General features: G+C 42.0%; 1 protein-coding gene across 1 annotated transcript in view; it reads left to right on the forward strand.

The window, feature by feature from the left end:
• Positions 1-20,249, forward strand: part of LOC138951119 (FMRFamide receptor-like) — a 27,370-nt gene extending 7,121 nt beyond the window's left edge. Inside the window, exons 3-4 of the mRNA XM_070322770.1 lie at positions 13,846-14,055; positions 19,530-20,249. Coding sequence (XP_070178871.1) covers positions 13,846-14,055; positions 19,530-20,249 — 930 coding nt within the window. The remainder of the gene's footprint in view (positions 1-13,845; positions 14,056-19,529) is intronic.
• Positions 20,250-25,568: the final 5,319 nt, after the last annotated feature.

Below are 25,568 nucleotides of genomic sequence, written 5' to 3' on the forward strand. Positions count from 1 at the left end.
AGCTGGGATGTCAAGGGGTGGGTGGGTAATAAGGTGGAAGAGAAAAGAAGAGTTAAGGTAGTACTGGAAGTCGATGGGAACATATGAATTTCATACCGTAAATACAAAAAAATAACAAAAACAATAAACAAAAATAAAAAGAAAGAAAGAATGAAAAAAAGAAAGAAAGAAAGAGAGAAGGAAAGGAAGAAAGAAAGAAGAAAGAACAAGTCGCGTAAGGCGAAAATACAATATTTAGTCAAGTAGCTGTCGAACTCACAGAATGAAACTGAACGCAACGCAACGCAGCAAGACCGTATACTCGTAGCATCGTCACTCCACCGCCCGTGGCAAAGGCAGTGCACGTGGAATTGACAAGAAGAGCGGGGTATTCGTTGCGCTGAGAAGGATAGCACGCTTTTCTGTACCTCTCTTCGTTTTACCTTTCTGAGCGTGTTTTTAATCCAAACATATCATATCTATATATTTTTGGAATCAGGAACCGACAAGGAATAAGATGAAAGTGTTTTTAAATTGATTTCGAAAAAAAAAATTTGATAATAATTTTTATATATTTAATTTTCAGAGCTTGTTTTTAATCCGAATATAACATATTTATATGTTTTTGGAATCAGCAAATGATGGAGAATAAGATAAACGTAAATTTGGATCGTTTTATAAATTTTTATTTTTTTTTACAATTTTCAGATTTTTAATGACCAAAGTCATTAATTAATTTTTAAGCCACCAAGCTGAAATGCAATACCGAACCCCGGGCTTCGTTGAAGAGTACTTGACCAAAATTTCAACCAATTTGGTTGAAAAATGAGGGCGTGACAGTGCCGCCTCAACTTTCACGAAAAGCCGGATATGACGTCATCAAAGACATTTGAGACTGTGCCAAAAGGTGACGTTTTCATGTCAGTATGTCCCAAATGACATCACCAGTACATTTTTCATTCTATCTAATCTGTTTTCGTTCTATTTTTTCTAATAACATGCGTTAACAATTGATTGCCAACTGGAATGGAAGAGCACAAAAAGTGTAACTTGATATGTAGTTTCTCTAGAGGGAAAAACATCTTCCACTTTCATGTCAGTGTGTCCCATGCAACATACATTTGCCAAACAGCTATGTGCAAGTAGATTATTTGTTAGTGGTATAGAAAATACTGATCAACAATTAAAGTCAGTTTTCACATTCATTTTCTACCTATTTCTTATTTGTTTATTCTGTTGGCAATGGTGAAATGTCAGCAATCGTGTGTCATTCGGGACAGTAGACATGACACCTGACCTTTTGGCACAGTCTCATTTATCAAAAAAATGAAAAAAACGTTCGGGGATTTCATACCCAGGAACTCTCATGTCAAATTTCATAAAGATCGGTCCAGTAGTTTAGTCTGAATCGCTCTACACACACACACACACACACACACACACACACACACACACACACGCACGCACATACACCACGACCCTCGTTTCGATTCCCCCTCGATGTTAAAATATTTAGTCAAAACTTGACTAAATATAAAAAAGAAAGATGGGGGAAATAAGACAGACACCAGTGACAATCAGAAGAAAAGGAAGATATAAAATGTATACCTTCAGTCTATACAATGCAGCTACTGTTTCGAATGTTCGCCGTCGAAGACAACAAGTTACCAGAAACAGTACTTTTTTTGCCACGTTGACATTTACAACTGCACACTGAATAAGATACAGTGAAATAGGTGTCCTCGAGACTAACGAGTCCAGGGAGTTTCAGAAAGACGTGCGAGTTATGTACTCAGTTACCCAGTTACTCACTGAATCTGTTTACCCAGGATAGATCACACCACACAACTCCGGTTGGCATACGATGCCAACCCATAAGTCTAGCAGAGTAACAGCGAATTAGTTAATTGAATCTTTAATACAGTCGAACCTGTCTAAAGAGACCACCCAAGGGACTGAGCGAAAGGGGTCTCTTTAGACAGGTGGTCTCTTTAGACAGTTGATTCATATAGTCGTAAAAACCATTGGGGATACTTTGGGGTGGTCTCCTTAGACAGGTGGTCTTAAGGGCAGGTTCGACTGTACTAAATAGCACTGTCCTGAAAGAGAACTGATTGCAAAGCCGACCCTGCCATCAACTGTCATTTGGCAAAGGATCGAAAGTCGCGACATCGATTCAATTGGTTTCTATGAGAGGTTTGCTACACAAAGTTGAAAATGTCAATCCCTTTGTGTACATCTACAGTATTATGAACACGCTGTTAACCCATGATTTGTAAAAATGTTTAAAAAAAAAATACAAATCACGGGGCGCGCCCCGCGATTTGTCAAAACATTTTTACAAATCACGTTTTTGCGCCCGATATTTTCTTGTCATCTCCAAAGTCAAGGGACAGCAAGTCGCGTAAGGCGAAAATACAATATTTAGTCAAGTAGCTGTCGAACTCACAGAATGAAACTGAACGCAATGCCATACCGTATACTCGTAGCATCGTCAGTCCACCGCTCATGGCAAAGGCAGTGAAATTGACAAGAAGAGCGGGGTAGTAGTTGCGCTAAGAAGGATAGCACGCTTTTCTGTACCTCTCTTTGTTTTAACTTTCTGAGCGTGTTTTTAATCCAAACATATCATATCTATATGTTTTTGGAATCAGGAACCGACAAGGAATAAGATGAAAGTGTTTTTAAATTGATTTCGACAATTTAATTTTGATAATAATTTTTATTTAATTTTCAGAGCTTGTTTTTAATCCGAATATAACATATTTATATGTTTTTGGAATCAGCAAATGATGGAGAATAAGATAAACGTAAATTTGGATCGTTTTATATATTTTTATTTTTTTTTTACAATTTTCAGATTTTTAATAACCAAAGTCATTAATTAATTTTTAAGCCACCAAGCTGAAATGCAATACCGAAGTCCGGGCTTCGTCGAAGATTACTTCACCAAAATTTCAACCAATTTGGTTGAAAAATGAGGGCGTGACAGTGCCGCCTCAACTTTCACGAAAAGCCGGATATGACGTCATCAAAGACATTTATCAAAAAAATGAAAAAAAACGTTCGGGGATTTCATACCCAGGAACTCTCATGTCAAATTTCATAAAGATCGGTCCAGTAGTTTAGTCTGAATCGCTCTACACACACACACACACACACACACACACACACACACAGACACACACACACACACATACACACACACACACACGCACATACACCACGACCCTCGTTTCGATTCCCCCTCGATGTTAAAATATTTAGTCAAAACTTGACTAAATATAAAAACGAAATCCCTTGACTTTTGGGGTAGCGCGACTGTTAATTTTAAGTTGTTTTTTTTTCATTATATTTAGTCAAGTTTTGACTAAATATTTTAACATCGAGGGGGAATCGAAACGAGGGTCGTGGTGTATGTGTGTCTGTGCGTGTGTGTGTGTGTGTGTGTAGAGCGATTCAGACTAAACTACTGGACCGATCTTTATGAAATTTGACATGAGAGTTCCTGGGTATGAAATCCCCGAACGTTTTTTTCATTTTTTTGATAAATGTCTTTGATGACGTCATATCCGGCTTTTCGTGAAAGTTGAGGCGGCACTGTCACGCCCTCATTTTTCAACCAAATTGGTTTAAATTTTGGTCAAGTAATCTTCGACGAAGCCCGGACTTCGGTATTGCATTTCAGCTTGGTGGCTTAAAAATTAATTAATGACTTTGGTCATTAAAATTCTGAAAATTGTAAAAAAAAATAAAAATTTATAAAACGATCCAAATTTACGTTCATCTTATTCTCCATCATTTGCTGATTCCAAAAACATATAAATATGTTATATTCGGATTAAAAACAAGCTCTGAAAATTAAATATATAAAAATGATTATCAAAATTAAATTGTCGAAATCAATTTAAAAACACTTTCATCTTATTCCTTGTCGGTTCCTGATTCCAAAAACATATAGATATGATATGTTTGGATTAAAAACACGCTGAGAAAGTTAAAACAAAGAGAGGTACAGAAACGCGTGCTATCCTTCTTAGCGCAACTACTACCCCGCTCTTCTTGTCAATTTCACTGCCTTTGCCATGAGCGGTGGACTGACGATGCTACGAGTATACGGTCTTGCTGAAAAATGGCATTGCGTTCAGTTTCATTCTGTGAGTTCGACAGCTACTTGACTAAATATTGTATTTTCGCCTTACGCGACTTGCTTTTTTTTTTCTCATTACTAGAATGTCCCATCGTTGGGAAATTCCGGTCGCTTCCTCCCAGTGGAAAGCTAGCAGTGACAAAGTCGCACTACCCCAAAGTCAAGGGATCTATTAGTCCCGTTTCGCCGTTATCCCAATTCGCCCCCATCCCATTTTGGTGACATTTCTCAGGCCAAGTGTCATTTTACCACCATGTCATGTACCATTAGCTCCACATCCCATTTTGGCGCAATCCCGGATCGCCGTTATCCCATTTCGCCCCCATCCCATTAGCTTCACATCCCAAGTCAAGGGATCTATTAGATTTCTAGATTGTCTCATCGCTGGAAGATTCGGGTCGCTTCTTCCCAATGAAAAGCTAGCAGCAACAGAGTCGCGCTACCCTTAAGTCAAGGGATCTATTAGATTTTTTTGGATTTTTTTTTTCATTACTAGATTGTCCCAACGCTGCGAAAGTCGGGTCGCTTCCACCCAATGGAAAGCTAGCAGCAACAGAGTCGCACTATCCCCAAGTCAAGGGATCTATTAGATTGTTTCTTTCTTTTTCATTACTAGATTGTCTCATCGCTGGGAAATTCGGGTCACTTCCTCCAACTGGAAAGCGAGCAGCAATAGAGTCGCGCTACCCTTTCTACTGGGAGGAAGCGATCCGAAAATTCCAAGCGATGGAACAATAAAGAAAAGAAAGAAAAAGAAAAAGCTAATGGATCCCTTGACTCTGCGGTAGCGCGACTCTGTTGCTGCTAGCTTTCCACTGGGAGGAAGCGATCAGAATTTCCCAGCGATGGGACAATCTAGTAAAGAAATGAGAGAAAAAAAATCTAATCGATCCCTTGATTTAGGGGTAAATAATAATAATAATAATGGACATTTATTAATCGCCGTTTCTCACAAGAGCTCACGGCGATTTACATATTAATTTCTGCCGTGTGAGATGGAATTTTTTACACAATATATCACGCATTCACATCGGCCAGCAAACCTCAAGCCTATTAGGGCGAGCATTCACATTTCACGGCCTTTATTCCAAGTCACACGGGTATTTGGTGGACATTTTTAGCTATGCCTTTTCAATTTTGCCAGGAAAGACCCTTTTGTCAATCGTGGGATCTTTAACGTGCACACCCCAATGTAGTGTACACGAAGGGACCTCGGTTTTTCGTCTCATCCGAAAGACTAGCACTTGAACCCACCACCTAGGTTAGGAAAGGGGGGAGAAAATTGCGGCCTGACCCAGGCCTGAACACGCAACCTCTCGATTCCGAGCGCAAGTGCGTTACCACTCGGCCACCCAGAGTCCAGCGACTCTGTTGCTGCTAGCTTTCCATTGGGAGGAAGCGACCCGAATTTCCCTGCGATGGGACAATAAAGAAATGAAAAACAAAAATCTAATAGATCCTTTGACTTTGGGGTAGCGCGACTCTCTTGCTGCTAGCTTTCCACTGGGAGGAAGGGATCCGAATTCCAAGCGATGGGACAATAAAGAAAAGAAAGAAACAAAATATATTATGGATCCCTTGACTTTGCGGTAGCGCGACTCTGTTGCTGCTAGCTTTCCACTGGGAGGAAGCGATCCGAATTTCCCAGCGATGGGACAATAAAGGAAAGAAAGAAAGAAAAATCTAATGGATCCCTTGACTTTGGGGTAGCACGACTCTGTTGCTGCATGCTAGCTTTCCACTGGGAGGAAGCGATCCGAATTTCTCAGCGATGGGACAAGAAAGACATGAAAACAAATCGCGGTTTTAGGTTCGACGTGATTTGTAAAAATGTTTTACATTACAAATCACGGGTTAACACACGCTCCTACGTTATTTTTGTTGTTATTTACTAACTCTTGTTGCTTTTAACAATAGCACCAAAAAAACCGGAATCGTCACATTCAAGTCAGTATTTTCTACTGTGTGTGTGTGTGTGTGTGTGTGTGTGTGTGTGTGTGTGTGTGTGTGTGTGTGTGTGTGTGTGTGTGTGTGTGTGTGTGTGTGTGTGTGTGTGTGTGTGTGTGTGTGTGTGTGTGTGTGTGTGTGTGTGTGTGTGTGTGTGTGTGTGTGTGTGTGTGTGTGTGTGTGTGTGTGTGAACAATCAAACTTATGTGAACAATCAAACAATACCTTCATGCAGAATAAAGAATTTGGCAGTGAACTGTGTTTCCAATCAACACAAGAATTTTTTTTAAATGACATAACGTCTACTATTTCCCTTAAAAGAGGCTCTCGCCTTCAAAGAAAAAAAATGTCAGGGAGCGATGCAATCAACTGATGCGTAGGTCCGAAATCCTCTTTCAGTCTCTTGCCTTATTCAATACAGACACTGCTGCCATGTTGAGTAGGATCTTCGCCTTCATTACCATAGTCAGACACACACGCCGCAATAAATATTCACAGAGCCTTCAGCTAAAAATTGCATAGCCAGCGTCCGAGAGAGAGAGAGAGAGAGAGAGAGAGAGAGAGAGAGAGAGAGAGAGAGGGAGGGAGAGAGAGAGAGAGAGAGAGAGAGAGAGAGAGAGAGAGAGAGATTTGTTTTGATATTGTCGTCCTAATCTTGACTATTATGAGTGGACTATTGTGTTTGGACTATTTGTGCCTCGATATTTTACGTATGTTCTTACGTTTTATGTTGTTTATTGTAATGCTGTATACACCACACCCGAGTTTCTCCTCGTTGAGATAATAAAGTGGTCTATGTCGTGAGTGTGGGCTGAAGGATTGCAACAATGCATGCAATGCTAATTATTGCCCTGTTAAAAACTGAAAAAGATAAAGTTTAAGCGCGGGAGTGCTAATAAACAATAAAGCGCGGTAGTGCTAATTAGTGTTGCAGAGCTTATTAACTGCCTTGTTACTTAAGCTAGAACAAGACATCTCACTACCGCTAATTAACTGCCCACCGTACGCTAATAACAGTGCAAATTTGGTTCGATGAGTTAACAGGGTATTGGAGAATGCTTATCGTGTTTGTAGATTCATAATGATGCGATCGTGTTCGGGTAATGAATGTATTTGAGTGCTATTAGCGATCATTCGTCAGCGTATGGTGTTTCTTTGATGGGAAGACCTGATACCATCAATTACGGATTGGAGGGTCGAATCAGAACTACTCGTGTTACTCTGCGGGAAAGAGTCTCTCTCTCTCTCTCTCTCTCTCTCTCTCTCTCTCTCTCTCTCTCTCTCTCTCTCTAAATAAATAAATAAATAAATAAATAAATTAATTAATTAATTAATTAATTAATTAAAACACGTAACAGATACTTGAAACAAAAAGCTAAGCAAAAAGACCTACAGAAGAAGAAACAAGTCGCGTAAGGCGAAATTACTACATTTAGTCAAGCTGTGGAACTCACAGAATGAAACTGAACGCACTGCATTTTTTCACAATGACCGTAGTCCGCCGCTCGTACAAAAGGCAGTGAAATTGACGAGCCTGTTTAGCGCGGTAGTGGTTGCGCTGTGCTGCATAGCACGCTTTTCTGTACCTCTCTTCGCTTTAACTTTCTGAGCGTGTTTTTAATCCAAACATATCATATCTGTATGTTTTTGGAATCAGGAACCGACAAGGAATAAGATGAAATTGTTTTTAAATCGATTTCGGAAATTTAATTTTAATCATAATTTTTATATTTTTAATTTTCAGAGCTAGTTTTTAATCCGAATATAACATATTTATATGTTTTTGGAATCAGAACTTGATGAAGAATAAGATTAACGTAATTTTGGATCGTTTCATAAAAAAATAATTTTAATTACAATTTTCGGATTTTTAATGACCAAAGTCATTAATTAATTTTTAGGCCTCCAAGCTGAAATGCAATACCAAAGTCCGGCCTTCGTCGAAGATTGCTTGGCCAAAATTTCAATCAATTTGATTGAAAAATGAGGGTGTGACAGTGCCGCCTCAACTTTTACAAAAAGCCGGATATGACGTCATCAAAGACGTTTATCCAAAATATGAAAACAACGTCTAGGGATATCATACCAAGGAACTCTCATGTAAAATTTCATAAAGATCGGTCCAGTAGTTTAGTCTGAATCGCTCTACACACACACACGAACAGACACAGACACACACACACTCACACATACACACATACACCACGACCCTCGTCTCGATTCCCCCTCTATGTTAAAACATTTAGTCAAAACTTGACTAAATGTAAAAAGACACAGCAGAGTGACACATCTCATCCGTTGACTCTAAGCTTGACAAAACATGACACATCACCCCATCAATGCCTTACTTACCAGCGGCGCGCAATTATCCGAGTCTTCAACAGAAAGAAAGCATTGCCTTTCCTTACGAATCCCTTTGTACATCCTCTCTATCTTATGTACTTACTGAAAAAAAACTTTCTCTCAGTACACCCATCTTATGTTTAAGACCATGTTTGAAGTAAGATAATGATCACTGACAAAACAGTAGAAGACTTCAAATGCCAATTTATGAGACAGAGAACGGGAACTGCTTTTAAAAGATAAACACTTTCAGGTCCTTGTTGATGTCTCGGGTTTCTTGTCAGCGTATATTTCAGTTAATCTGTTAGGAAAATGGATTCCGAACAGGTCTTTTTTTCTGTGAACATAATTCCTCTACACCGGTGAAAATGAATGGTCAGTCAGTCAAATGTCACCCTGTCCTTACCTTCTCCTGAAGTTTTTGAATTAAAAAAATCTGTGATTTTACAATCAGTACCCCAAAACTAAGGAAAAAGCAAAAACTTTCGAAATCCGGATTACTGTTCTGTACAAGTACAGATCTGTTTTTGTGTTTAGCGAAATCTTTTTGAGCGGAGGGCGTTGCACTTGTTCACCCAGGTTTTTCAAAGGTCATTTATTCGTACAAATCTCAAATTTAACCCCCCCCCCCCCCCCCCAAAAAAAAAAAATTCGCTTTATCTTCGATCCATGTATCAAACTATCCCCTAAGCACTAGTTAACTTTTTCTTTTAGTCTTCTTTTTTCATCATTGTTTCTGTGCTTCTTTTTTGTCTGACGTGCAGAGTGAATTTACAGAATGGCGGACATAATCTTGATTCTCAGCCCTTTCCAGGATGAATAAGCAACGGTGTTGTTTTGATGTTTTTTTCAGACAAGATCTTGTAAATCTGATAAGAAAGTATCTGAATGTTAGATTTGTTTCCCGTGACCATATGTCTTTCTTTTGCGAGAACTCGCTTATCGACAGACTTCTTCTAAATCTTGGCTCGTCGGGAGTATTCCGGATAAAGAAAAATCCTCACACTGCATAAAAGATTAAAGCGTGACATCCAAATTCCTGATGAATTTGTTTTAATGTCCAGTTGTTGTTGGATGTGTATTCTCCTTCTTCTCCCTTTTTAACAAGGAAGTACATATGCTCAGTTCACATTTTTCCCCACAAAGTGTATAGCCTGCATGGTGTGTGGTTTACATTAAATGACAACACTGGGCGGGGGGGGGGGGGGGGGTGAAAATGACACTATAGGATCATGTTCAGTTAGTCCAAAATAAAACCTCTTAACACGACGAAAATGAAAATCCATCTTCGACTTGCGATGCGATTACTTCACCCTCAGATATGTAATTTCACGAATAAAATAACAACTAGAATTTTGTTATTTACTTAAACCAGAGGGTTGTAAAACGAACAATTTGAACCCATACCAGGCGAGAAAAAGAAAACCTGAAACTTAGTACTCATACATTCTTCCTGGTGATTGGAGCGGTAAAAAGTAAGATATGCTAAATGCCACATTTCTGTACTGAAACTCCCACGTACACTCGTGTTTTTTGCACGAGTGGGTTTTTACGTGTATGACCGTTTTTACCCCGCCATTTAGGCAGCCATACGCCGCTTTCGGGGGATATACTGAAAGCAATATATACAAGCAGCAGTGAAGGCAACAGGGTGCAGCTGATAATAGAGTTTCGAGTTTTCCTGTCATATTTTGTCCTGTGCGTTTTGCGGTAACACGATACAGTGGTTTGTACAATGTATAGCTGGCCGTACCCAGAGCCACAGGTTCACCATGGGAGAAATCTGATCCCGGTCACTCGCACTCCATCTTTCTTCGACAAATTGCTTGGAATGGGAGAATGCCTCTCAAAACAACTTTTTCTTGGGGGGTGGGGGGTAGTGGGTGGGGGTTGTAAATAATTGTCTTTCTCATTTTCTGTCTTTCCCATGTTTTTTTTTCTTTCTTTCTTTCTTTCTTTCTTTCTTTCTTTCTTTCTTTCTTTCTTTCTTTCTTTCTTTCTTTCTTTCTTTTTTCTTTCTTTCTTTCTTGTGACTTCGATGTTGCAGTGCTTTAATCTGATTCGCACTGGCGCCTTAGTGACTGAGATCAGAGTACTAGTGACTGAGATCAGAGTACTAGTGGCGGAAAGAAGTCAGACAATCCAAATGTAGGTAAAAAACATTTTACCGACCGACACGTTCTGCCCCACAATGCTAGGGGGTGGGGGGAGGAGGTGGGGGAATTTGAGGGGGGTGGGGATATCTTGCAAATTCGGTAGCTTGCAAGTTATTAGTGTATGTTAAGGCCAGGTTTTGAAAATGGAGAGTTCGAGCGTAAACATGTGTGGAAAATGGGATTATCTTGCACATTCTGGTGCTTGCAAGTTGGTGTATGTTATGGCCAGGGCTGGAGAATGGAGAGATCAAGCGTTAAAATGTTATTCAAATGTAGCTCACCTATTATTCCGACAGCTAACAAATCTACTAATCTGAGGGTGGACAAGTACCCTTATCCCCAAGATCTGTCCAACAACAGAACACGAGAAAGTCATTCATCAGAGCTACTCCACAATTTTGATGATAAATAGACGGGCGAAGTGGCGCAGTGGTAAGACGTCGGCCTCCTTCCTAATCGGGAGGTCGTGAGTTCGAATCCCGGTCGCTGCCGCCTGATGGGTTAAGAGTGGAGATTTTTCCGATCTCCCAGGTCAACTTATGTGCAGACCTGCTAGTGACTTAAACCCCTTCGTGTGTACACGTAAGCGCGCGAAAAAGATCCTGTAATCCATGTCGGAGTTCGGTGGGTTATGAAAACACGAAAATACCCAGCATGCCTACCCAACGAAAGCGGAGTGAAGCTGACTATGCTCTCAGAGTATAGTTTGGGGAACCCAAATGGGCAAACGAGCTCACACGTCACCAGAATTTCTGGAACGCTGAAGAAGAAGATGATAAATAAAGCTGATCTCATCTTGTCCAACTGCCATGCCAACTGTTCTAGAATAGAAGAAAAAGAAATATTCCTACATTGGAATCAACTCTTGTTTACCTTGAAAGATCTGTATATCATATATTAATTATCTCTTCCGGCCTTCCCAACAGAGATAAATCCTTATTTCTAATGCTGTGCATTCGCATATAGACAAGGCAACAGTAAACTTCAGTCTAATCCCATCTCTTGCATAAATAAAGAGCCCCGTCGTTCGTGCCACATGTTTAGAGTTGGAAGAAGACACATAAACAACGATTCTCTGTCCAAAAGTTTCTTCAGGAATGGCTTTCTGAAGATTTAAAGAGTAACAAAGAATTCAAGGAATTATGGCAATTTACTCGAATCAAGAACGCATGCCATAGTTAACACCAGTTTGCTGTATAAATATGTTAGCTTATTACACCAGTGTTAACAAATCATTGTTAATTAAAAGTCTTGATTCGTTGTTGTTTTGCTTATGCATAAAAAAAGACTTTGTCCCACAAAGCCAAGATATTTATGCAAAATACTATCACTCCAACAAAAAAGCTAAATCGAAAAACTTTCGCGGCGATTTAAAAAAAAAAGCGTGTCAGCGGAGAAAGTCGTAAAGCAACAAAGGTATCACATCTCCTTCCACACACACAAATCCACAAATAACAGTCTGGTTTTCTGAATAAACGCGCTGATTTATCACATGTAGAAGACCATGCCCTCGACTTCAAATTAAATGTCTCGTGTTGTTGCTCTCCCAACAACAGCTTCAGAACCCGACCACAAACCCCACGTTTCTGTGTGTAAACGAGACGTTAGTGAAAGTGTTCAAAAACCAAAACACTTATTTGAGTTCTTCTTTTCTAGACTGGTATCTGAAATTTACCATGTCCTGTAAGCATAAATAATCGTCTTCTTGCCCCTGTCTTATGCAATCACAGATGTATAAGAAAATGGCCACGGTATAGAAGTGGCTTTTTACGAAATTAATTGATTAAAAAAATCTCACTCAGCAAGCGCCAGAGATGATGGTTTCTGTCCCATGGGCGTCTGTGGAAGGATATAGGATATATGTCCTATTAAGGACTAACGTAGGTTATTTGCTATTACTCAGCAAGCAATCAGTCTCTTCGCTTTGAAATGTGTTCAAAATGAAGGATGACCTATTCCCATGGACACGCTCAAGATATTGAGTCGAATCGTTTACAAGGGAAGGTCTGTGCCTTTGGCAAACTTCTAAAAAGAGGATGAAAGTCGCTTGTTCATTTCAATGCGTGATATTCTCTCGGGTGCCAGGAGAATGGTTCTGAATAACTCTCACCTACTCTATTACACATGTCGTAAGCATTTAGAGCGCTTACTTCCCTTTGTGTATCAGATTTGGTGAACTTCGTCTTCTCTTGTTTTCTTGAAACAGCTGCAGCGACTGTGTCTTTCAATAAACTTCCGTCTTCTCTCGTTTCCTTGTAACAGCTGCAGCGACTGTGTCTTTCAATAAACTCCCGTCTTCTCTCGTTTCCTTGTAACAGCTGCAGCGACTGTGTCTTTCAATAAACTCCCGTCTTCTCTAGGTTCCTTGTAACAGCTGCAGCGACGGTGTCTTTCAATAAACTCCCGTCTTCTCTTGTTTTCTTGAAACAACTGCTGCGACTGTGTCTTTCAATAAACTCCCGTCTTCTCTTGTTTTCTTGAAACAACTGCAGCGACGGTGTCTTTCAATAAACTCCCGTCTTCTCTCGGTTCCTTGTAACAGCTGCAGCGACTGTGCCTTTCAATAAACTCCCGTCTTCTCTCGGTTCCTTGTAACAGCTGCAGCGACTGTGTCTTTCAATAAACTCCCGTCTTCTCTCGGTTCCTTGTAACAGCTGCAGCGACTGTGTCTTTCAATAAACTCCCGTCTTCTCTTGTTTTCTTGAAACAGCTGCAGCGACTGTGTCTTTCAATAAACTCCCGTCTTCTCTCGGTTCCTTGTAACAGCTGCAGCGACTGTGTCTTTCAATAAACTTCCGTCTTCTCTCGGTTCCTTGTAACAGCTGCAGCGACTGTGTCTTTCAATAAACTCCCGTCTTCTCTCGGTTCCTTGTAACAGCTGCAGCGACTGTGTCTTTCAATAAACTTCCGTCTTCTCTCGGTTCCTTGTAACAGCTGCAGCGACTGTGTCTTTCAATAAACTTCCGTCTTCTCTTGGTTCCTTGTAACTACGGCAGCGACTGTGTCTTTCAATAAACTTATGTCTACTCTTGTTTACTTGTAACAGCTGCAGCGACTGTGTCTTTCAATAAACTTATGTCTACTCTTGTTTACTTGTAACAGCTGCAGCGACTGTGTCTTTCAATAAACTTCCGTCTTCTCTCGGTTCCTTGTAACAACTGCCGCGATTGTGTCTTTCAATAAACTTCCGTCTTCTCTCGGTTCCTTGTAACAACTGCCGCGATTGTGTCTTTTAATAAACTTCTGTCTTCTCTTGTTGTCTTGCAACAGCTGCAGAACCCGATCTCGAACGCCACGTGCCTGGGCGTGGACAAGACGCTGCTGGCGGAGAACTCAGTGTACAACAAGATCTACTTCGGCTGGCTCTATTTCCTCGTCATGTGCTTCATCCCGCTCTGCTCCCTCGCCGTCCTCAACGCCTTCCTCGTCGTCGCCGTCAAGCGCTCCCAGCGACAGCGCAAAGACATGAACGTCAGGCAGGTGAGAACATTAGTATGACGAAGTGCAGTGCGTTCAGTTTCATTCTGTGAGTTCGGCAAATTGACTCAATTTATTAATTTTGCCTTACGCGACTTGTTATTCTTCTTTATTTATTTGCTGATGAAGACCATTTGTTAGAACCGTTCATTGTTCTTGTGTGGGTGTTTTTTCAATATACATTTTCATTTTTCATGATCCTATTGCTGGGAAATTTGAGTCAGTTCCTGCCAGTCGAAAGCTTACAGCAAAAACATTTGCGCTGCCAAGGCCAGTGTGCGCGTGATTAGGAGTAACCAGCCACCTGCATTTCTGGCAGAAGGACCGATGTCTTTCACGTACTGTATATCTTATTTCAAGACAATTGTTTAGGAGAATCCAGTTTTCATTTTTTCTGTCATCAAAAAAGATTTGTTTTTTCTTGTACGTGTGTGTGTGTTTCTTTTTGTGTGTGGAGGGTGGATGGGTCTGTCAGAATGTCTCCTCGATTGCCGGATCACTTCACACGAATTCTTCGGCAGCAAGGAACCGTAGGAGCTCGTGAAGACAGCACTCTGAAACTTGCAGTCTGGACTGTCAGTGTGGCTTCTTGGGACGAAAATATGTCTTTGTCTCTGTTTGTTCGTGCGTGTTTTGCGACTGTTCTATTTGTCTCTGACTGAATGACTTATTAGTTTTAACGTCCTCTTAGGACCAATTGGCCTATCTTGGGACAGGTTGGGTTAATATGCTATGTGGGGGGGGGGGGGGACAAAACACTGGATAGACATGCAAACAAAGAACACATACGATCCTATGTCTCTGGCGTTGTTGTTCATGCTACTGTTACCTGTTGTTACAATTTCAAGTTATGCATAATGTATCTTTCCTCCTATACACAGAGCCGCAGGCCAACGAGGCTTGTATAACCTCGCAACCGACAGTCTTTAAAAACAAAATGAAGAAAGAAAGCTAAGAAAAAGGCTGTACATAAATCTATAATTCCGCACTACTAGTTTAGTTCCTGTCTGCAAACTCCAGACGGTGAAAGGTCTCATCCCATTTGCTCAAACATCAATCCATTTTGCGCGTACACGGGTCACGCAACGCCGAACACCCCCTTGAAACGGTCCCTCGTTGCTCTAATGCGACTAGTTCACTCCCGGGATCAGTCGCATACCGGGTGGCGTGACTCGGCCGTAGCTGGCTTTCCCCCAAGGAAGATGAATGGTGATTACTGGCTGTTCAAAGCGGGATAAGGGAAAAGTCGCGTCAAGGGAAAGGTGTTTATTTGTAAAATGTTTCGCCCTTATGACCCTTTTAGAGCCAGACGTCGCAGGGACTTTCCCTTGTCATAAAATGGTCTACTATCGCTCCAAAAGGTCAATAATTCGGTTTGAGGGGTTGAAATAAACTTGTCCTAAACCAGGGGAAATGTGGACATTTTACAAATGAAGTTTAAAGAAGTTTTTGAAACCGCCGTTTTCCCTTTAAGTATAGCAAACAATGATGACCAACTTTGACCAGATTAGATACCGGGACTCCAGCGATGTTCTGCCCAAACTCGCTCCTGAGACTATTCGTCATTACGGGGAATACAAGACTCAAGTATCCAGGACATGCGACGTGCCTTTGAAGGTACAATGACATACCAGTATGTTTTTCTATTGCCGAAAACAATAGAACTGAGTGACCAATGAAAGAGAGTATACCCCCCCCCCCCACCCACCCCCCTACCCCCCTCCTCCGCAGCTAATCCCCTGCCCGCCATCCCAGTACGGGTTTCAGCATGAAATCGATGTGGTTCCGCCTTGAGGGTGAAATTTTAACGGGAAAATACAGCGGACATGCTATTGTAGGGAAATTACCAATTGTGGGCGAGGAGCTGAAGGCCGGATCACATTAGCTTCCAACCTGGGCTTATCTCTTAAAAACCGTCTTAGATTTCAGTCTGAGCGAGGTGCTTCTTACATTCATTTATAATCCAGAGATTTAAAGGAATTTGACATTTCTGGTAAGTGTTGTCTGAACCTGTATTATCCAAACGGAAAGAGAAGACATCCCACACAAAAAAACCGGTTCTTTTGCCACAGCAACCAGCGAAAAAACCTGCGAAGACATTTCTTAACCCGTGATTTGTAAAAATGTAAAAACATTTTACAAATTACGTCGAACCTAAAACCGCGATTTGTAAAAATGTTTAAAAAAATCGCATTCCACAAAGTAATACATGCCTTTTATTATTATTAATATTTGTTGTTTAGAGCCCAGTCAACCACAAAGGGATCCCAGGCCAAACATTCATATGAAAATAAAAGTGTGCGAGTAAATCTGCAAATGTTTTGTTTGGTTTTTTTCGTTTTCGAAGCGTGATAAGCGCAGATTTGTCTGTCTGTCGGTGTGTCCATCACAAACATGTGCACGCGAGTTCTCAAAAAAATTCTCAACATTGTAATTATCACCAAGCTAATAGATCCCTGGACTTTCGAGATGACAAGAAAATATCGGGCGCATTTACGTGATTTGTAAAACATTTTACAAATTGCGGGGCGCGCCCCGTGATTTGTAAAATGTTTTAAATTTGTACAAATCGTTGGTCAACAACATTACAAAGCTTTCGTCAGATACAAACAAACACCTGTCAGATGCAAATGAAAACCGACAGGTTGCTTTTCCTTTGCTGGTTTTTGGGCATAAAAATACCGGAAACATTCAGTGAACACAAACCCTAATACGTAGAAGTATAAATCAAACAGTTCTGGCCAGATGAGAATGTCCCAGCAGGTGTTTTTTTCAGTCGTCTTTGCAAATGTGCTAGTCACTGCTTTTGGGTATGATGTGCAATTATTCAACTGAAGAAACTAGTCTTCCGCTGACTATATAGGGATAACACGCGTAAGTCTTCCCAAGGTTCTGATAATTCTGTTTGCTCAGACTAATGTGAAGTATGTCTGCCAAAACAGAGGAGATCTCAGAATCTCCTTCCCTTCAAGAATAGCACAAACCCGGGTGAGCCAGTATAAACTGAAGGGGGAACGGTTCCCCGCTTTTAGCAAAACACAGCAAGAGGAATGTGTGTAGCACATCAGTGATGGTGATAATTGATTTGTCTCGGTCCGCTGATCAGGTGATGTCCTCTTTGCAAAGAAAACATGCAAATTTGCGTCTATCTTCTTTGCTTGGCGAAGACTTCATCTTCTTCTGCGTTCGTGGGATGAAACTCCCACATACACTCGTGTTTTTGCACGAGTAGATTTTAACGTGTATTCGTTTTTACCCCGCCATTTAAGGCAGCCATACGCCGCTTTCGGAGGAAGCATGCTGGGTATTTTCGTGTTTCTATAACCCGCCGAACTCTGACATGGATTACAGGATCTTTTCCGTGCGCACTTGGGTCTTGTGCTTACGTGTACACACAAAGGGGGATAAGGCACTAGCGGGTCTGCACATAAGTTGACCTGGGAGATCGGAAAAATCTCCACCTTAACCCACCAGCCGGGATTCGAACCCACGACCTTTCGCTTTTGAGGCCGGCGTCTTACCACCAAGCCATTGCGCCCGTCTATGCTTGGCGAAGACAAACAAGCACTGCTTCTATCACTGCAAACAACTTTGTTAAAGTTCAATTGATTATACCAGCTCCCCCCCCCCCCTCTATCCCCACTTCCACCCAGTTTTTAATAACAGTTTTCAAAAGTTTTGAAACTGCACTTGAAACTCAAGGACAAATATACGCAACGTCATATATTTCTTTGGTTGCCGTTCAACAGTTCTTGAAATTGCATAAGACGCACCATTTATTAGCTCTCTTTGCCCGGTTAAAAACATGCTCGCGCAGGCTATTTGTTTCACTGTATTAGTTTATCTGTCTTAAAAAGACAACAATGTTTGGCTTACACAAAGAAACAACCATATGAATACACCAGACACACCCCTCTGAGAAGCACTGAACAAATGAATGCGAATATGTATGTGTTACACACACACACACACACACACCGTAAACAATAAAAATTGATGCCGTATTTGTCCATGCCCGCTCACGCGTTCTTTTCGCAAATTGCTGTTGGAATAAATAAGGCTCACCTCATGGCCAAGTGTTGATCCTGCGAGAGAGATCAGTTAACGTAATTAGGCAAAAGATGCGTGAGGAGAATAACAGCTACGCATGTTACATGCCGAAAAAGGTGCAGTCCAATTCTAGTAATAAGGCGCGCTATCTTAGAGAGACTGACTAGTGACTGACTAACTGACTGACTGACTGACTGACCGACTGATCTTTAATTCATGAGGGCAGAGGTTTTAGGAACACTCTAGTCTTTCTTTCTTTCTTTCTTTATTTGGTGTTTAACGTCGTTTTCAACCACGAAGGTTATATCGCGACGAGGGAAAGGGGGGAGATGGGATAGGGGAAAGGGGGGAGATGGGATAGAGCCACTTGTTAAGTGTTTCTTGTTCACAAAAGCACTAATCAAAAAATTGCTCCAGGGGCTTGCAACCTAGTACAATATATGACCTTACTGGGAGAATGCAAGTTTCCAGTACAAAGGACTAAACATTTCTTACATACTGCTTGACTAAAATCTTTACAAACATTGACTATATTCTATACAAGAACCACTTAACAAGGGTAATAAGTGAAGAATTTTATGGGTGAGAAAAGGAAAGTAAAAGGACTTTGGGGAGGCAGAAATAGAGAAGAAACAAGAAAAAGATCCTAATTAGGTTCACGGCATCGAGAGTGATGCGACCTTCTCTCAGAAGTTAGTAGAGAAGGCTCCCCCATCCACCACCCGGGGGACGCGCCTCTACGCCAGTTAGGGGGCGCGAGGAGTCTAGTCTTACAACCTGTCCTTAAAACATCTAGAACACAATTATTATAATACATCAGTTTGTTTGTTTGTTTGTTTGCTTAACGCCCAGCCAACCACGAAGGGCCATATCAGGGCGGTGCTGCTTTGACATATAACGTGCGCCACACACAAGACAGAAGTCGCAGCACAGGCTTCATGTCTCACCCAGTCACATTATTCTGACACCGGACCAACCAGTCCTAGCACAAACCCCATAATGCCAGACGCCAGGCGGAGCAGCCACTAGATTGCCAATTTTAAAGTTTTAGGTATGACCCGGCCGGGGTTCGAACCCACGACCTCCCGATCACGGGGCGGACGCCTTACCACTAGGCCACCGTGCCGGTATAATACATCAGTGATATAGTTATACATATAAGCATCGCAAAAAGAATCGGCAGACAGACAAGAAAACTAACAAGCAAATAAACGAATAAACACATTATGAAACTAAAAGAGAAACACACACACACACACACACACACACACACACACACACACACACACACACACACACACACACACACACACACACACACTTTAATTTCATGCAATGATCTTTAGAAACAAGTGATAATTATCAGCGTTTAATAATAAACTATCCATGATCAAACAATTAAAGATGCGGTGTATGTGTCGTTGCAGAGCCGCGAGAACAACGTGACCATTATGCTGGTGTCGGTGGTGATGGTGTTCATCGTGTGTCAGGTCCCCGCCCTCATCTACAACATGGCCTACGCCATCTCCATGACCACCGTCACCACCAGCCCTTCCTGGCAGGTACTCTCCACCGTCCGCAACTTCCTCGTCAACCTCAACTCCGCCATCAACTTCATCCTGTACTGCGCGCTGGGCCAAAAGTTTCGCAGGACCTTCGTCAGGACCTTCTGCCCCTGCGTGGCCAGACGGGCCCGTGACGGCTTCCACTCCTTCACCTACAACCACCACGGCGACCTGGCCACCAGCAACTCGCAGAACGGCACCGTCTACATGAAGCTCATGAAGGGGGCCAAGAGCAAAGGCGTGAAGGGAGAGCGCGGGGGAGCGATTGGGGGTGGGGGTGGAGGAGGTGGCGGAGGGCGGGGAGGGAAGAAGGCGGGTGGTGGTGGTGAGGCCAAGAAGAAGAGGGGGGGCGGGGGACACCACCACAATCAGCAGAACGGTAACCAGCGGACCAGTAAGACGGACCTGACCAAAGTGGCGGACCAGGACAGCGGGGTGGTGGTGCACAAGTACTCGCCCCGCGCCTCCATCGACTCCACCAACTGTGATAGCGCCCTCTACCTCGCCGCCACCGGCAGGGGCAAGACCAAGACGCGCGTCAGCGAGAGGTCGCTCCTGCCTAAGACGCGGGACGACGTCTGACCCAATCCTGTCTTAGGAACGACCACAGATATTCCATAGCTCATGTGAGCCACCACAGTTCTGATATATCATACAAGGAGTGTTATGCTCCTATGAGCCACCACAGTTCTGATATATCATACAAGGAGTGTTATGCTCATGTGAGCCACCACAGTTCTGATATATCATACAAGGAGTGTTATGCTCATGTGAGCCACCACAGTTCTGATATATCATACAAGGAGTGTTATGCTCCTGTGAGCCACCACAGTTCTGATATATCATACAAGGAGTGTTATGCTCATGTGAGCCACCACAGTTCTGATATATCATACAAGGAGTGTTACCTTGTCTACTGGTTGCTATCAAGAGTTCATGCCACTGCTGCCTAATTTTCTGACATCCTCGGACAAAACGGCGTCACAGTGCGCGTACAATACGCATGTGCAACTGTCTCCATCGGACTGAAACGCCGGTCCCGGTGTGATCTGCGCTTGCTGTTTGCCCAAACTCCGCAACGTTTCAAGCATGTTTCAAAGGCAAGATGCGAGCCTCTGGCCACCGAGGTCAAATTGACAGCGGAGGCGACAAACACCCTGCTGCTATCAAGTCAACGTTGACAATATATATACTTCATCAGCCCCTACTATGACCTTCAGATTGAGCACATTAATCTCTTACCCGAAGAGGTTTACTTGAAACTGTCACCAACTCGTACCAACAGCGCTGTTTGTTGTGTCTTGCGATGATTTCCAGGAGTTGGAAAAAAACACACAGAGCGATGCCTTAATGGAGACTTTATTATGTGTATAAAGATTAAAATGATCAGTAGGTCGCTAAGCGCTGGACTTGCTGCACGCAGTCAGATATATGTATACAATGTTTCAATGCTGATTATTTGCTACTTAACAGTAACTTTATTTGCGACACTCTGGGCCAACAACAACGCGTCAACAGAAGGCTCTCCATGCATAGTGAAACCTTCAACAAGCCGGTATTAGTTCGAAAATCACACACATTTGTACGGGTGACGTGAATGGACGATTGTCAAAGACAACGTTGTAAGAAAAAGGACATTTTTCAATGGCTGCTGGACTTTGCTCAATATAGACATCATATTTGTGTTTGCTTGTTGTTTTTTCCCACCGGCGATGCGTTAAAAAGCAGGAGTAAATCAATGGATTCCATTCTTCCCGCGTCACAGAACAACAGTGTGTGTGTAGTAGACAGGAAATAACAGTTCGTATTCAAAAATAGCTCCAAACCACGGCGTTTTTGTTCGGAAAGGAAGAAACTAGGTTCTACGGCGACGGATTTTTCGAGCTAAGAGAAACAGAACAAGAAAGAAACCTTAGGTTTAACGGTGTGTGGATTTCTAGAGTTAAGAGAAACAGTACAAGAGAAACTCTTGGTTCTACGGCATGTGGCTTCTATGCAGCTAAAGAGAAACAGTACAAGAAAGAAACGTTAGGTTTTACGGTGTGTGGATTTCTAGAGTTAAGAGAAACAGTACAAGAGAAACTCTTGGTTCTACGGCATGTGGCTTCTATGGAGCTAAAGAGAAACAGTACAAGAAAGAAACTTTAGGTTCTACGGCATCTGGCGTCTATAGAGCTAAAGAGAAACAGTAAAAGAAAGAAACTCTTGGTTCCACGGTGTCAGTGTGATTTCTGGGCCTTAGACAGTAAGAGAAACAGTGTGTCAAGCCCAGTGATGCTGAAACTGTGCCTGATATACTCGCTCGTGTCACGAGGGGTGGTCTCGAGTTCTACCTGCCACCATCCAACCACCACCTGCCATTCATACCTGACTACATCTGATAATGGGTCGTTGGTTGCCGATCTCATCTCCCTGGCAGGAGGGCCGTGTTCCCTGCTTTCAGACGATTCCTGATAACTCATGGAGCCCTGGTTCGGCGAGTTTTTGAACGATTTCAATCTGGGTTGTGCACATGATTTATGAAGCTGCGCGTGTGTGTGTCTTTGTGTGTGCGTTTTTAAGTGATATATTTTTCTTGCAAAATTGAGTTTGCATTATGTTTAACAGCGTACTGAGCAAACTCTGTCTGTTTTTTGTCTTGTTTTACATTTAGTCAAGTTGATATCACGTCACGCAACTTGTTTGTTAAGTTTTGACAGGTACATGAATAATTCTGCCAGATGCTTAGAAGAGTGTGACGGTTTATAAGTGATACACATTTTGCAATATGTTTAGCACTAAGTATACATTAAAGTTTATAACCAAGCACGTTACCTTGATTAACACATCTTGTTCTTTGATTCTTGACTTTCGAACGTTAGCAGTTTATCTGCTTCGGACAACTTCTCTCATTTATTATATATTCCAAACGCTCCTTCTTTCCTTTGAATATCAGCAGCTAATGTTCAGAAATATTAGACTAGTAATTACAGTCAAACATACATAGAACAGTGATTAAAAGACGAAAATTGGAAATACAACGTAACATAATGACAAGTAAATCTGAAGCCAAACAATAAACTCCACGAACTAATTTTTGAACATGTAAATTATCCCTCGTCGATCTTCGTAGAAATGACAGGAAACAGTCAGAAAATTGCTGCTTTATTTGTTATTATATTCAAGACTTCGCAGTGTTTTTATTAGTTCCATGCAAATCACGGACTATTCTCCGAAGCAGGTGGGTAGAAACTCATCAGACAGGTAGAAATACGATGCTCGTGCCAGCGGAGACAGCAAAACGTGAGAAATAGCCATCAATCATGGATTTAATCAGCAAATACCTACAGCACAAAAAGACGCATCCAGAAAGAAAATGACACGTTCTGACAGAATTACATTGGATCGCAATTAGTCTGGAAGTGGCTGTGTGTACGAAAGGGAAAAAGTTGACAAACATCATGCTGTTTCCACAGGAAATCACTTTCACGAGAACAGCTCCAAAAAGCTTTTGCCATGACAGCACATAAAATATGAGAAGTGCGTGTAGTTCTTGTCCGGGTGGGGAGGGGGAGGGGCGGGAGGGACAGAGAGAAATAGAGAAGTGAATTCGGAAAACAAAACGTATAACCAGAGCATCGATACTGGACCAACAAACTCTCTTTCTAGAATTGAGTTTATTTTATGCTAATGAATTGTTTTTCTCCACCAAGGCCCACCCTATAGCCTTTCGGCGAACACACAGACATTGGTGTAACTATGACGTGACAATGCAAAACACGAACTCGCCTCTCTAACAGAGAGTGCAAGAAACTTAATAAACCGTTCAACAAATACAGGCGTCCTTTTCCCACAAACACGTTTGACCAAGTTTACATGACAAGCAAGCACACACACACACACGCACGCACGCGCACGTACATGCACTCACACACAGACTTTCACCGTCACACGCATGAACACACACACACACACACGTATACACACACACACACACATACACACGTGTGCGCACACTCGCACACGCGCACACACACACACCGGCCGATCCCGGGCTTCCTGTTTATCGAGTAACGCCACGACAAACAGGTACGAGTTGAAGAAGGAACAAGTCGCGTAAGGCGAAATAACAACATTTAGTCAAGCTGTCGAACTCACAGAATGAAACTGAACGCACTGCTTTTCTCACCAAGACCACATACTCGTAGTTTCCTCAGTCCACCGCTCGTGGCAAAGGCAGTGAAATCGACAAGCCATGCAGAATAGTGCGGTAGTAGTCGCGCTGAGCAGGATATCACACTTTTCTGTATGTCTATTCTTTTTAGCTTACTGAGTTTGTTTTTAATCCAAACATATCATATCTATATGTTTTTGGAATCAGGGACCGACAAGGAATAAGAAGAAATTGTTTTTAAATCGATTTCGGAAAATTAATTTTAATAATAATTTTCATATTTTTAATTTTCAGAGCTTGTTTGTAATCCAAATATAACATATGTATATGTTTTTGGAATCAGAAAATGATGAAGAATAAGATGAATTTGTTTTTGGATCGTTTAATAAAACTAAAAAAATTATTACAAGTTTCCGATATATTTAATGACCACTCATTCATTAGTTTTTAAGCCACCAAGCTGAAATGCAATACCAAAGTCCGGCCTTCGTCGAAGATTGCTTTGCCAAAATTTCAATCAATTTGATTGAAAAATGAGGGTGTGACAGTGCCGCCTCAACTTTTACAAAAAGCCGGATATGACGTCATCAAAGGTATTGATCGAAAAAATGAAAAAAACGTCCGGGGATATCATTCCCAGGAACTCTCATGTAAAATTTCATAAAGATCGGTCCAGTAGTTTAGTCTGAATCGCTCTACACACACACACACACACACGCACAGACACAAACACACACACACACACACACACACACACACACACACACACACACACACACACACACACACACACCACGACCCTCGTCTCGATTCCCAATCTATGTTAAAACATTTAGTCAAAACTTGACTAAATGTAAAATGAGACACGGAAAAAATGTCACGAGATGTGGTTTTGGTCTCCAAGGAACTTGTTTGTTTGTTTATTTGTTGCTTAACGTCCAGCCGACTACGCAGAGCCATATCAGGACGAGGAAGGGGGGGATGAAGGGGGCCACTTGTCAAGCGATTCCTGTTTACAAATGCACTAACCCATTACTTGTGTCCCAGCAGGCTTTAGTAAAACTAAATTAATACCTACTGGAAGATTACCAGTTTCCAGTATGTTAAAATAGGCTTAACCTATCTACTGCTGGACTTACATCAGAACACTAACAGATTAAACTATACATGAATCGCGAGACAAGCGGCAAGAGAAGAGATTTTTGGAAAAAATACAGGTGAATGAGCAAGAAGGCAGAAAAAGGAAAAGAATTCATGAAGAAAAAGAGAGCATGACAGGAAAGAGGAACCAAAAATCTACCTAACAGCAAACTAGAAAGCTCCTGCGGTTCCAAAAACAGGAGGGGCCTTTAATTTCATAACCGCAGTGCCCCACTGCGGGACTCCAAGGAACTGGTCCACAAAAGACTTGTAAGCAGGCGACTATAAGAGAGACTTGTAAGCAGGCGACTATAAGAGAGACTTGTAAGCAGGCGACTATAAGAGAGACTTGTAAGCAGGCGACTATAAGAGACAGACACGCAGACAGAAAGAACGACAGCAACACAACTGACCCACTACAGGCCGAACAATCATGCCCCAAAAAGGCGCAGTTTAAAAGAAAGAGTCCAGCATAGGAATTCTAGGGGACAAGACAAGAAGGATGGCGCATTGACAGAGGACACGGGGGGGGGGGGGGGGGGGGGGACGGGGGAGCGGGAAGGGAGGGGGACTATCTCGCGAAGTGAGGACCGACAGAGACACAGAGG

The sequence above is a fragment of the Littorina saxatilis genome, linkage group LG1, assembly GCF_037325665.1.
Source record: "Littorina saxatilis isolate snail1 linkage group LG1, US_GU_Lsax_2.0, whole genome shotgun sequence".
Lineage (NCBI taxonomy): Eukaryota > Metazoa > Mollusca > Gastropoda > Littorinimorpha > Littorinidae > Littorina > Littorina saxatilis.